This window comes from Canis lupus, chromosome 33 (assembly GCF_011100685.1).
Source record: "Canis lupus familiaris isolate Mischka breed German Shepherd chromosome 33, alternate assembly UU_Cfam_GSD_1.0, whole genome shotgun sequence".
NCBI classification, from domain to species: domain Eukaryota; kingdom Metazoa; phylum Chordata; class Mammalia; order Carnivora; family Canidae; genus Canis; species Canis lupus.
The window spans coordinates 29,694,773-29,707,588 of NC_049254.1; the positions used below are offsets into that span (position 1 = coordinate 29,694,773).

Here is a 12,816-nt window from a genome sequence, read left to right on the forward strand (position 1 = left end):
CAACCACATTAACTTAATGATATGCTTGAATTGACCAGAAAGTCAGCAATACAACAGAGACCCAGTACCCCCAAGGCCTTCGCCAGTTTTGGGTGGCATGTCTCGATATCAAGTGCTGCTTCTCCTGCTCCACTCCCAGGGTTAGATCGTCCCAGCCAAACCGGTGTGGTCCTCCTCACTGGAAGTGTTCATGATTGGCTAGGAAGTCATTGCATCTCTGGTAAAAAGAAAAAGAAAAAGAAAAGAAAAGAAAAGAAAAGAGAGAGACATGATGGTAAAATAAAGTATGACTTGACTGTATTTTCCAAAGAGCAGAGAATGATTTCGTTTTCTCTCAAAGAGAAAATGACCTTTTCTCTGTGAAATGGAAGAACTACTAAATAGTATTTTGAAGACAGTGGTCTCCTTGGCAACCTTGAAGTGTCACCACTGTTCCTCTCTGATGTGCAGGGTTTTCTTTAATAGCCTGGCTCTATAGTAGCAACATTGGTTAACTCTTTTTTTTTAAGATTTTATTTATTCATGATAGACATAGAGAGAGAGAGAGAGAGAGAGAGAGAGAGAGAGAGAGGCAGAGACACAGGCAGAGGGAGAAGCAGGCTTCACACAGGGAGCCCGACATGGGACTCGATCCCGGGACTCCAGGATCACGCCCCGGACCAAAGGCAGGCGCCAAACCGCTGAGCCACCCAGGGATCCCCCTGGTTAACTCTTTATTCAAAGATATCTAAGATTTTCTCTCATTTTTTTTTTCTATTTTACCCAACAGGCCGATACTTGCTTTTTTTGCTTTTAGCCAGTTAATCATTTATTTAGGAAATACTTTCTGAAAATCTATTATGTACAAAACAGATTATAAGGGCAAGACAAGACTTCTGTACAGATTCAAGGCAGTACAAGTATTATTCAAATAAATGCTACAAACCAAATGGTCTATGGAGGTCTACTATTGCCTAGAATTTCTTTTTCACTAGCACTATTTAGAATGGAATAAATAGCTAGCAATGTATTGAGATCAGGATTTTGGTGGTACAAGTTCAGACATAAAATATAATATACATGAACTTCTTTGTTAAATAAAATAGGATTTGCTATTTACTAGTCAAAAATTTTGTTGCTGCCCTAAATTTTTCTCTAAAGAGCACATGAAAATTCATTGACAGATTTCAGTTCTGTTCCCTTGCTTCCACTCACTCAAACTTTGAAAACATTGATTTGTTAGGAACATTACTTGAATATACAGGGCTTGTATACAGAGCCCTGTGTTAAATATTTTGTGCCAAACAAAAGAATTAGACATGCTCTCATTTCCTCACAAGGATATTTTATGATCTAGTGGCACATGCAGAAAACATATATACAGAGGAAACGTGAAGAACAATTGAGCTACTTATGGCCAACTGCAGAGTGATGTCATATAAGCTCTAGTGCTCTTTTGAGGGGCTCAAATGCAATAGATTGATCATTGTGTAGCTTTAATTAGGAAAGGAATGTCTTTTCACTGGGCATCAAAGGAAATGAGGGATGAGACGTCAGAACAGTCTTGTTTTCAGGACTTGAATACATTCTATCTGCCTTTCTTGAACATGAGTGCTGTATTCCACATTTTCTCCATCAAACATTTCTGGAAAGACGAGGTCCCTGGAGGTTCAGGCATATCGTTACTAGAAATCCTTTAGCAGAAATAGGCTTTGGAAAGTCCACTGTAGTTTCCAGTGATTATGATTATGTTCTATAGAAAAGATCATGTTGAATATCTCCATGAAAATTTGTTGGTTATCAGGCATCTCTGGGGAGCTGCCTAGTCAGAGAGAAGTTCTATTCTGTCCCGTGCCACCAAACAGAAAGGAAATCTTTCCATGAAGCTTTTATACGGACATAGAAGACTTCTCACATTCGGGAGCAATAGCAATAGCAGTCAGATGTTAGGAGAAAGGTTCCAGTTCCACATAACATTTAACGAGTAACCTCTGTGATCCAAGTTCTGTGTTAAGTACTGATTTTGATATAACAAAGCTAGATAGAGTTCTTAACCTCTGAGAGTTTATCATTTAAGAGGGCCTGCGATTTAGAGAACAAGGGAGAGATTGGAGTAATTGTTTTGTGTTTCTGCTTGATAGAGGGTGTGTCCCTGTGTGCCTTAGGATGCTTCCTTTTCTCATTCACTGTTTTGCACCAAATATGAGTTTGTGTTCCCACTTGGATTTGTAGCCATTTTGGTCGTCTCCATGCTGTGCATAATGTCACTAATTCGACCTTGTTGTGAACTTGAACAGAGCCAAACTATAAATTGTGTGTAGAGCTTTACCTGGTCTCTGCTCCTTATCCCGCATAGAATGTAGCTTGTAGTTGCTACCTAGAGTGCTGAGCTGGCAAAAGCTTGGAGTGGTTTCCATTATTATCCCTAACCTCCTCCCTTCCCATTTCCGGCCCCCCTTATCTCTGGTTTCCATTTAGATGCTGACATCAGAAGGAGCACAGCCTCACACAGCAAATCCTTCACTTCCTCCCAACCCTTGTAAGTACTTTTTTTTTTTTTTTTTTTCCAATAAAACTTTGGGTGTGTGGAGAAACAAACCCAACTTTTGGCATTTGGATGGGAAAAGTATCCAAATTCACAAAGAGACATGATTAAAGTGATGGGCCTGCCTGATGGTGGCAAGCCCCCGGGATCATTGGTTCCACTCTGGTGGAGGCAAAGCTCGTAGTATGGATTGTTCCTTCTATGCTGACTCTGATTATAACAGAGGCCCCAGAAGATCAGATACCAAAAGAGAGAACAGTGATCATGATTTCTGAGTATGAAATCTAATTGAACCGGTTTCACATTGTAGGTCCAACTAGGGGAAATAGTAGCTCATTTGGGAGCAACAAACAGTTCTCTATTGTTCACAAGGCAGTTATATTCAACTTATTTTGTAAACAGGTGTTATAACCCCCATTTTTGCAGTTAAAGGAACTAAAGAGTAGAGAAGGGAGGTGATACAGAACCCCTACCTAGCAGTGCCATGTAATGCTATTAAGTGGGATTTGAGCCCATGTCTTTGGACCATAGGATCAATGTATTTTCCTACGTGTGTAGGAAGATGAGAAAGGAAGCCAAGTCAGTGAGGGTGCTGCGAGTGTTCTCAGCCAAGAAGTCACCGGGTATAATATCAGATCCTGCAGGGAAGGCTCCCATCTTCCTGTCTTTTCTGTATGCTCAGCCTTCCTTGAATCTCCTTTCCAGCTCCCACTGCTTCCTTCACTCCACATCTGCAGAGGCAGTGGCCATGGGACTCCTGAAGCAGTTCGAAGGCATGCAACTCCCAGCTGCCTCAGAGCTAGAATGGCTAGTTCCAGAGCATGATGCCCCTCAGAAGGTAGATTTCTTCGGCATTTTTTTCTCCACCTGCTGCCAGCCCCAGGAGGCTATGAGCGTTTCTGATGCTGTTCTCCTTTGTTGCACGTCCCTCATCTAGAATGAGCTTTATGTTTCCTAACTTACAGAAGACATTCATTGCAAATGTGTTGAGTGAGTGAGTGAATGAATGAATGAATGAAAATACATGCTTTCCTGGGTTTTCCCTGGCAGTGGTCAAAACAGGAGATAATGGCTCCCTCTTCTTATTCCACATGACCGCTTACTAGACCCAGAGGTGGAACTTGTGTAGTGTGACCGCCTTTGAGACACTGTGGAAAAAGTGAGCTGCTCATAATCTGCTTTGCTTTACAATTGAGTATAGCATAGCAAGGGTTCTGGGGTGGGCTCAGAGACAGCATCAGCAATGGGTGCCATCACCCTGGAATGCTGTTTCTGTTCCTTTTGCATCTTGGAACACAAGGACCTCACTTCCAGTAGCCTGATGCCTTACTGGTATGTGCTGAGGGCCGAGGTTCTTTGCAGCCTTTACCCGAGGTGTTCCTGGAATATCTTTCATTAACTAAGTTTCTGTTATAGCCAAAGGGCCAAGCATGTGTTCCCAGAGACTGTCCATGTTAGATCACCCTGTGCTTTTCTCCCACAGCTCCTGCCCATCCCAGATTCACTGCCCATCTCACCAGACGACGGGCAGCACGCTGACATCTACAAGCTACGGATTCGTGTTCGTGGCAACCTGGAGTGGGCCCCACCCCGACCTCAGATCATTTTCAATGTTCATCCAGCCCCGACGTGAGTAGCCAGGATCTCCGCCCTTTGGGAAACGGATGCATGCTCCTGGTTGTCGGGGCTGTCTCCTCGCTCCTTGTCTCTGCCTCCACTGGTAGCTCCCACACAGTTCTAATCACTTAACAGCAGAGGGAGAGGATTATCCATCTGGTTGCGAGTCTTACTCCTGATCCTCCTGTTGCTTCCCAGAGCTAACTGGAAAGAGGTCTTCTATCACTGGCCTTCCCAATCTACTGCCTTCCTCCCAGTAGTTTTGTGGGCTTTCTGGTTTTTCTCTTAAGATGAATGGTTGCTTTTCTTTCCTCTTGTTCTCTCTTCTGTCCTATTTTCTCCTCTCTTACATTTGTACAGGAAGCGTGATTCAGGGCCGGAGGCTGTCCCTGCCTAGACCTAGATTCTGACCTAGTAACCCTCAGTTTGAATCGGTTGTCCCAGTGCGTTCGTTTGGTCCAATTCTAAAACACAATAGGTGAACTCCCCCTCTTCTCATGCTCAGCAAGAGCCCTGTGTCTGCCTCCCCCTGCTTTCTAGTCAGAGGCCTTGTGTAGCTGGTATCTACTAAAGCCCTCTCCTTCCCCTCTCCTCAGGAGGAAGATCGCTGTGGCCAAGCAGAATTACCGCTGTGCCGGGTGCGGCATTCGGACTGACCCTGGTGAGTGTCTTCTCCTGCCCGCACAGCGCCTCCAAGGGCTGTACCGGCTCACACTCAGAACAGGGGCCTGTCAGAGACGGAGTGAGACGGAGTGAGAGGGAAGCGGGAGGAAGGGGCCCGGACCCGGAAGGCAGGGCTAGGCAGGATCACTGAATCGGAGGGAAGTGATTTCTGGGGGCACGTTGCCAGCATAGTGTACTGTAGAAAATCGGGTATTTTCGGCCAGGTGCTTGGAAGCTGGATCTTACCCACTCTGCAAGGTTTGCTTTCTCGGTGGCCTTCAGAGGGGACACAGCAAACCACGGGCCCCACTCTGCGGGTTCCTGCCAGCTTTGGGAGTGCACACAGAGGTGGATGGAGGTGGATGGAGCTGGGCAGCAGTCCCTTCCCGTTCTTTGGAGGAAAAAAAAAAAAACATCAGGAGAGCTGCCTCAGCAGCTTAGAGATGGGAAAGCCACATCTGACCTTTGACCTTCTGGTTTGTCCAGATTACATCAAGCGGCTCCGGTACTGTGAGTACTTGGGCAAGTACTTCTGCCAGTGCTGCCATGAAAATGCCCAGGTGGTCATCCCCAGCCGCGTTCTGCGCAAGTGGGACTTCAGCAAGTACTATGTCAGCAATTTCTCCAAGGACCTGCTCATCAAGATCTGGAATGACCCTCTCTTCAACGTGCAGGACATCAACAGTGCCCTCTATCGGAAGGTCAAGCTGCTCAACCAAGTCCGGGTGAGAGCCGTGAGAGGCCCCATCTGAGTGCCTTCCTCGCTCCTCATCCCCTCCCTCTGTTCACCCGGGCTCTGCTGTTCATACCGCACTTCTCTCCGTCACCATGGCAGAGCTGGAACCGGCTCCTCACTTGTGCTTTCTCTGTGCACTTTCTCAGTTCCCCGGCCCTTTCCCACCTATCTGTCTAGTCAGCTGACTACGGCAGCTCTGAAGCCAGAGGTGGCGCTCAGTGACAAAAGCAGGAGTTCCCCATGCGCTGAAAATATACTGAAGGGACAATAGGGAATCAGGTGGGAAATTCAAATTCTGAATTTCTCAGCTGTGTATGTGATTTGGGAGCCCAGCCTAGCAGAGGGGCCCTCCCTGACAGGAGGTCATTTCAAAGCAAGTTGTTGAGTTAAGTAGTAGAGAATAGTTTGGCTCTGGCTGCTGCATGCAGAGCTTCTAGACCCCCACAGTTTAAAGGTGCTGGTCATTCTAACGGGTGTTTCTCTCCTCTTCCTACCTGCCCTTACCCCCACTCCACCACCACAACGTCTTCCGCTTCAGCTGCTGCGGATCCAGCTGTATCACATGAAGAACATGTTCAAGACATGCCGACTGGCCAAAGAGTAAGTCTTGTGTTGCGGCTAGCGGTCTCTTGCTAGGTTAACGTCTCTGAAAGAGGCATGCCCCAGCAGTTGTCCCTTGTTATGTGAAGAGGGAAATTGGAGAAATTTGCAGAAAAGTCCAGAAATGGTAAATGAAAAGCCTACAGCAGTAACTGTGTTTGTATCTTCTCTTTGGAGGGGACAATCTCTGATTTTCTATCAAGAACAAACCTACCACTCTTTGCAAGCTGGCATGAATCACTGTGCTGAAGGGTATAAAAATCACTTTTCCTATCCAGATACCCAGTAGTGTGGAGGGTCTGGGGGTTCTGGAACACCTAGGCTGGCTGAGTGTTGCCCACCCTCATTGACTCTTCTTTTCCCTATCTTGCTTCTGGATAGAGATCCTTCTACGTTGATGTGCCACACCACATGTTCATTTTCTGCACCTCCCTACTTCCCCTCGTTTCCTGTAGGCTTCTGGATTCCTTTGACACAGTTCCCGGCCACCTGACCGAGGATCTCCACCTGTACTCACTGAATGACCTGACTGCAACCAGGAAGGGGGAGTTGGGACCCCGGCTCGCTGAGCTCACCAGGGCAGGGGCTGCCCACGTAGAGCGATGCATGGTGAGATAGTCTCGCTTGAGCATGTGACTGGGCTTTTGCTCAGGGATATGGAGAGTGGGGTGGACCTGGGTTCTTGCCACGCAGTTCCAGGAAGCTGACATGGCCTATCAGCACTGTGACAGAAACTGGGCAGGATTGCTGGCCCCTGGGTTGGTAAATGGCTGAATCATCCAGATCTGAAGAACCTGGAATTTGAAGAGGATGTGGTGCTGGCATTGCCCCTGGGTAACGGGCAGGACTGAGCAGGCCTTCACTCTAGAATCGTCCTGATGTGGGAGGAGAACCCTGAATTGGAATCTGGAGAGAGTCTCCACTTTATCACTTTATCATTTTCAATCACTGTGACCAAAGAGAATGCTTTGCTCTAACCCGACTCAAGGCTGGGCATTATTTTAGAGAAATACCCTTGTCTTCACATTTTATCTTACTGACTGTGGTTCCCATTTCAAAATAGAGTCATCGCCCACACTGGAATTTTAACGTTAGGAAGCCCTTTGTGGCACACCATGCCTTCCTTCTCCATCTCTGCACCAGAGTGGTTGGAGTTTCAGAAACTCCCTTGTACGCACCGTAAGGCTTTGTGTAATAACACGGCCTAGTCCCGGCCGCAGTTTGGCTCTCATGCCCCTGGGTCCAGCTCACTCAAGTCTTAATTATATCTTGCCCCACCCCTCACTTGGGTTCATCCCTTTGTTCCCCTGACCTTGCTGCCTCCCTCCCCCCCCAGCTCTGCCAAGCCAAGGGCTTCATCTGCGAGTTCTGTCAGAATGAGGAGGACATCATCTTTCCTTTTGAGCTCCATAAGTGCCGGACCTGTGAAGGTAAGGACCAGTGCCAGGTATGGAGTGGGCAAACAAGACTGCACCCCAAGCCTCTGTATTCCCCTCTCAGCCATCCCTGTTCACAGGAGTAGAGTTTGAGTCAGCAACTCCCTGTTTTCAGCACGGGGGCACCAAGTGTGGGTGGTGACAAGGGGCTGTAGCAGTGACTTACTTCCAGTTTGAGATAATACACGTTTTCTCTTTTTTTTCTCACCTTCTCAACCTGAATAGAATGTAAAGCGTGTTACCATAAAGCATGCTTCAAGTCTGGAAGCTGTCCCCGGTGCGAGCGGCTGCAGGCCCGGCGGGAATTGCTGGCCAAACAGAGCCTGGAGTCTTACATGTCAGACTATGAGGAGGAACCCACTGAAGCCTTGGCCCTCGAGGCCACTGTTCTGGAGGCCACCTGAAGAAAGCACACGAAGCCCTCCTTCTAGGGGCTGGGGTCACACATAATGCAGAACTGAGCCACCCTTTTAAGGACTTTCCCCACTTTTTTTTTCTTTAATTATTATCATTATTTTTTTTTATGACTTACCTAACGTCCATATATAATCAACCTTTGTTAGGTTGGTGGGGTCCAGTCTGTTGTGACAATTTGTAGGTACTAGATATTTCCATCAGAACTGACACAGGAGTCATTATGTGAAGCTTCTAGTGCCTCTGTCGGGGGAATGGACGATGAGACCCAATTCTTCTGACATCCATGGCCTTCTGTACTTGGACCAGATCTGGTTTCAGCTGCATTTCAAGTATCATTTCCAGTTTTATTTTGTTTTAGTTCTGGAGCTTTTGAGTCAGGCCTTTCTCAACCAACTCACTTCTCCTTTGCTGCTGAAGTAGGAGGATGGAGTTTTCTCTCTCTTTCCTGGAATAGAGTCAGACTGTGCCCTGAGGAGAAGGAGAATGGGACTACACCATGGGCATTCTGTCCAGCTAATTATTAAGGTATTTTTAAGGCCATGGAAATAGCATTCTTACCTGGAATCCTCAGAGACCTCAAGGAGGCCACCATGACCTCCTTGTGTGAAATATTCTAGGCATCAATGATGTCACAAACTGACTTTCCTTATCCTGGCAGGCTTGAAACAAAGAAACAGAACTGATGCTTAAGCCAGGCCCCGTCATAGCCTTCCACCGAGCATAAGTGAGGCTGCAACTCTGTGGCTTTAGGAGCATTGATTCAGTCAGAGAAGCTATTGGCCTCCTCTTACATGATAAGGTCTCTTAGTCAACCTAGCTTTGGTGCAGATATGATCTTTCAAGCTCAGGCAGGTCCCTGATGCCATCCTAGGCTGAGGACAGAAACTGCATCCACCATCTTATTTATGGATCTTTTGCCCCCGTGTCCTCTGTTAGGTGGTTATTTTGGTTCTGAGTGAAAGTATGGCCCCACTCGATTCTCATCCTCTTCCTGCAACAGAGCTGGGACCTTCCCTGGTGGCTGAACTCTTGCCTTAGTTTCTTTTGTTAAAGTCAGGGTGGGAGCGGGGAGATCTCTGCTATTAGTGGGGTTAGAGAACTTAGCAATTTGTGGATATGAGGGTGAGTGTGAATGTTCCTGTGTTCTTGGGATAACAAGAGCCTTTATGCCTATTATGCACTGAACTCTGTAGCCTGGTGATGTCCATATGTTCAGTCGTGTTTTTCATATTACTAATTTTAACACACACATACATTTTTTAAAATGTGCATTTTGATGGGACCGTGGATATGTTTGTGGTGTTCTTTAAATTAAGTTCTTTAATATAGACTCCTGACCCCTTCCTATCATACTGGTCAGGGTCACTGTTCTGAGGGCTGGCAGCTCTGTGAACAAGAGCCCACAGCATTTTTTTTCTGGGACTGACTTCTTGTATACCTGTCTCTCCATAATTGGTTGCTAGTAGAAAATACTAAGTGTGGACGCTGCCCCAAGAAGCTGAACAGAAAGTAGCACATGGTTGGGGGAAGCTGATGAGTGGCTGAGCTGGAGGCAACCAGGAGTCTCACAGGGAGTAGAAGGGGCAGTAAGGTAATAGCCAGAGCTGAGGCTTTACTTGGGCAAGGGGGAGCAGAGAGGGATTGACCCATGGTGTTGGTCTCTCTGCCTCAGACTTAGGATCAGGCTGGAAGACCCTGAAGCTGTTCTCCTTTCAGTTCATGGGAGAGGCTCTGAGAGCCAAGCCCAGCCCAGTTTTGAGGGGCTGACTAGGAGCTCCATTGTCCTTCAAGGAGCTTTGGGAATGTCCCCACAAAACTCAAGGCTTTCTAAGGGTTAGGCCTCAGATTCATACTCAGGGGTTTGTAAAAACAAAACAAAACAAAACGGTGAGCTCTGTGTCCAGTTTTGGTATAAGTTACACAGCTAGCTAGCTCTTCACTCTAAGTCACTACACTGGAGGAGAGATGCACTGTCATTCTTGTCCTGCCTGTTTCATATTAGCAGAGGACCAAAGGATGGAAAATGCTAACAGTTTCCAAAGCTGAGCTCAGCAATCTAATATGCTCCTGGTTTTTCACTTATTTTTCTCCACGTTCCCCATTCCATCTCCTTAGATTGTGTATCTGTTTTAGTGACCCTGACACTCTGCTGTCATCACTGTCCAAATACCCATTTATTTATTTATTTGAGAGGAAAGAGAGAGAGGAAAGAGTATGGGATGTTTTGAAAGCACTTTGCAACTTATACCAGTATCTAAAAACCTCCTGCTGTTGTAGGGGGAAAGCTTTGAATGCACTGAAGAGCATTCCTTCTGAGTGAAATGGGAGGGAAGAAGTGTTCTTTTTCATAAATAAAGGGAAAAAAAGTTAAAAGTTTGCTTACAAGGTAGAGACAAGATTCAAGACAAAGCAGAAGAGTGGAAGACAGATATCTTCCACTTAAATGAGGCTTTCTCTGCCAAGACTTTAGAGCTTTTGTTGAATTAACATGAAAGGAGGAAGAGTCTAAATAGAGATGATCTGTTCATGTGCAACTCGTGTTCTGAACTGGATTTCTACTCTCTGTAATTCATACATAGCCTAACAGTTTATTATCATCTTTAATAAACTAAAGGAAGTGAAATTCCTGCCTTTTATTTGTTTGCCTTGACTATAGGAAATGGTATTGAGTGTCCACTGTAAAGCAGGCATGTCTAAAAATTCAGGAGGTTTCTGAATTATAATGCAAAGAAAACTGGACCTTCCAAGTCAGGAAAACTGGGTGAGAATGTGAACTTGAGCAGATCACTTTGGTTCTCTGGATTTCTGTTTCTTCATGTATAAAAGATATGGGCATTAATCATTTCCAGTGCATGAGGTGTGCGCCCTACCCGTCCTCTTGATGTAAGTATCTTATTTTAAAGCGAGGTTGGGGCGCCTGGCTGTCTCAGTGCAACTCTTGATCTTGGGGTTATGGGTTCAAGCCCTACATTGGGTGCAGAGGGTACTTAAAAATTTTTAAATCTTTAAAAATAAAAGAAAATAAAAACAAAGTGAGGTGAATCTTTCTCTGTACAGCATCTGAATTGTATCCAACGCTTTGTTTCTCACTTCTGTGAACAACTTGCTCTGAGTTTCTGTCTTATGCTCCTGGCCCACTGAGGTTCCACTTTCACCCTACAACTTTCTGAACATGTCCGCTTTGATGTCCCATGGTCATCGCCCACTGATATGTCTAAAACCAACATAGGTATCATATTTCCTCACACCTAACCATTAGTCACCCCAGCTTGAAAATTGGGCTATCTTCAACTCCTTCCCTCTGAGTCAGGTGGCATGTTCAGCCAATAAAACATGATCTCCTTCCTACTACCTGTCATCAAGTTCTATTGATTCTTTTCTCTTTAAAATAAGTATTTCGGGGATCCCTGGGTGGCGCAGCGGTTTGGCGCCTGCCTTTGGTCCAGGGCGCGATCCTGGAGACCCGGGATCGAATCCCACGTCGGGCTCCCTGGTGCATGGAGCCTGCTTCTCCCTCTGCCTGTGTCTCTGCCTCTCTCTCTCTCTCTCTCTCTGTGACTATCGTAAATAAATAAAAATTTTTAAAAAAAAGTTTAAAATAAGTATTTCGTTCCTTTTCTATCATTGGCACACAGATTCAGGTTCTTACATCTTAGCCATCCCTAGCCATGCCAATCTCTTCCTATTTAATCATCCATCAGATATTTGGGTGCCTGCTGGATGCCAGTTTCTGTGCTAGGCCCTATGCCTATTGCAGGGAGCAAAATGGAGGCAATCCGTATCCTTAAGGCACATAGAGTCTTGAGGGGGAGACAAGCATTGCCCCCAAAGTCACCAAAATTAATATGTAATTACAAGCTGTACTAAGAGCTATGAAGGCAAAGAGTAGATGCTATTAAATTAAAAAACAAAACAAAACAAAACAAAACAAAAAACAACCCTAACAAGTGGACCTAATTTAGATGGGAGACAAGTAAGGCCCCCAATGAGGCACAGAGTTGGGAGAAAAGAGCTCCAGATGAGGACCAGCATATGTGTTGGTGCTGAGATGGGAGGAGTTTGGGTAAGGAGATGCAAGAACTGAACTACAAATTTTAGATTTTATTTTTAGCACGTTAGAAAACCACTGAAGAGTTTGAGTCAGAGGAGTGACTCATCTGGTTGAAATGTCAGTGTGTACTTTTCAGAGAATAAATAGAGTAAGGCAATAGTAGAAACACTGAGATCTTCTAGAGGGTTGGCTGTAGTCATTCAAGAGAGAAATTATGTTGATTTGAGCTAGTGTGGAATATTATCATCACTATCCGCTCATTACCCCAGACCTCTGAAAACAGGATGCATTCCAAATGTTCTACAATGACTCGGGGCATTTTGAATGAGTGAACAAAAAGGCTGAGGGACAAGATATTGGAAAGATCCTGGGATACATGACAGAAGCCAAGGAAAATGAACAACTATGGCTCAGGACGTGCAGAGACCAGGGTGGCCCTAGGAACCTCAGCTGCAGGATTTGCAAACCTCTTGAACCTGCTGCCAGTGAGGCAGGCCAAAGAGTAACAGCTGTGTTGGGGACCCAGCCCCAAGTAGTAGGGCACACCCCAAAGAAAGGGGAGCTGTGAGTTGGGCAGTGATGTATTGTGGCATTGGCTATGTTATTCATCATTCCCTGTGGCCCCAGGCGTGTGTGGATTTGCTATATCCTCTGATGGTGTGAAGAGTAGGCATAGTCTTTATAGCCTCTTGGTTACAGTGAGGCCCAAGCCTGCTTCCTTTTCCCTATGAACTTCTGGCTTAGAGTATGGGAAAAAGGGATCACTGTGCCC

At 45.8% G+C, this 12,816-nt stretch overlaps 1 protein-coding gene across 16 annotated transcripts in view; it reads left to right on the top strand.

Annotated features, from left to right (window-relative positions):
* RUBCN (rubicon autophagy regulator) overlaps positions 1 to 10,616 on the top strand; it is a 64,163-nt gene extending 53,547 nt beyond the window's left edge. For all 16 annotated transcript variants that reach the window (XM_038583108.1, XM_038583095.1, XM_038583097.1 and 13 more), the window contains 9 exons: positions 2,458 to 2,518; positions 3,230 to 3,362; positions 4,008 to 4,153; positions 4,738 to 4,802; positions 5,291 to 5,529; positions 6,079 to 6,140; positions 6,596 to 6,749; positions 7,477 to 7,570; positions 7,802 to 10,616. In XM_038583108.1, coding sequence (XP_038439036.1) covers positions 2,458 to 2,518; positions 3,230 to 3,362; positions 4,008 to 4,153; positions 4,738 to 4,802; positions 5,291 to 5,529; positions 6,079 to 6,140; positions 6,596 to 6,749; positions 7,477 to 7,570; positions 7,802 to 7,980 — 1,133 coding nt within the window. In that variant the 3' untranslated portion in view covers positions 7,981 to 10,616. The remainder of the gene's footprint in view (positions 1 to 2,457; positions 2,519 to 3,229; positions 3,363 to 4,007; positions 4,154 to 4,737; positions 4,803 to 5,290; positions 5,530 to 6,078; positions 6,141 to 6,595; positions 6,750 to 7,476; positions 7,571 to 7,801) is intronic.
* Positions 10,617 to 12,816: the final 2,200 nt, after the last annotated feature.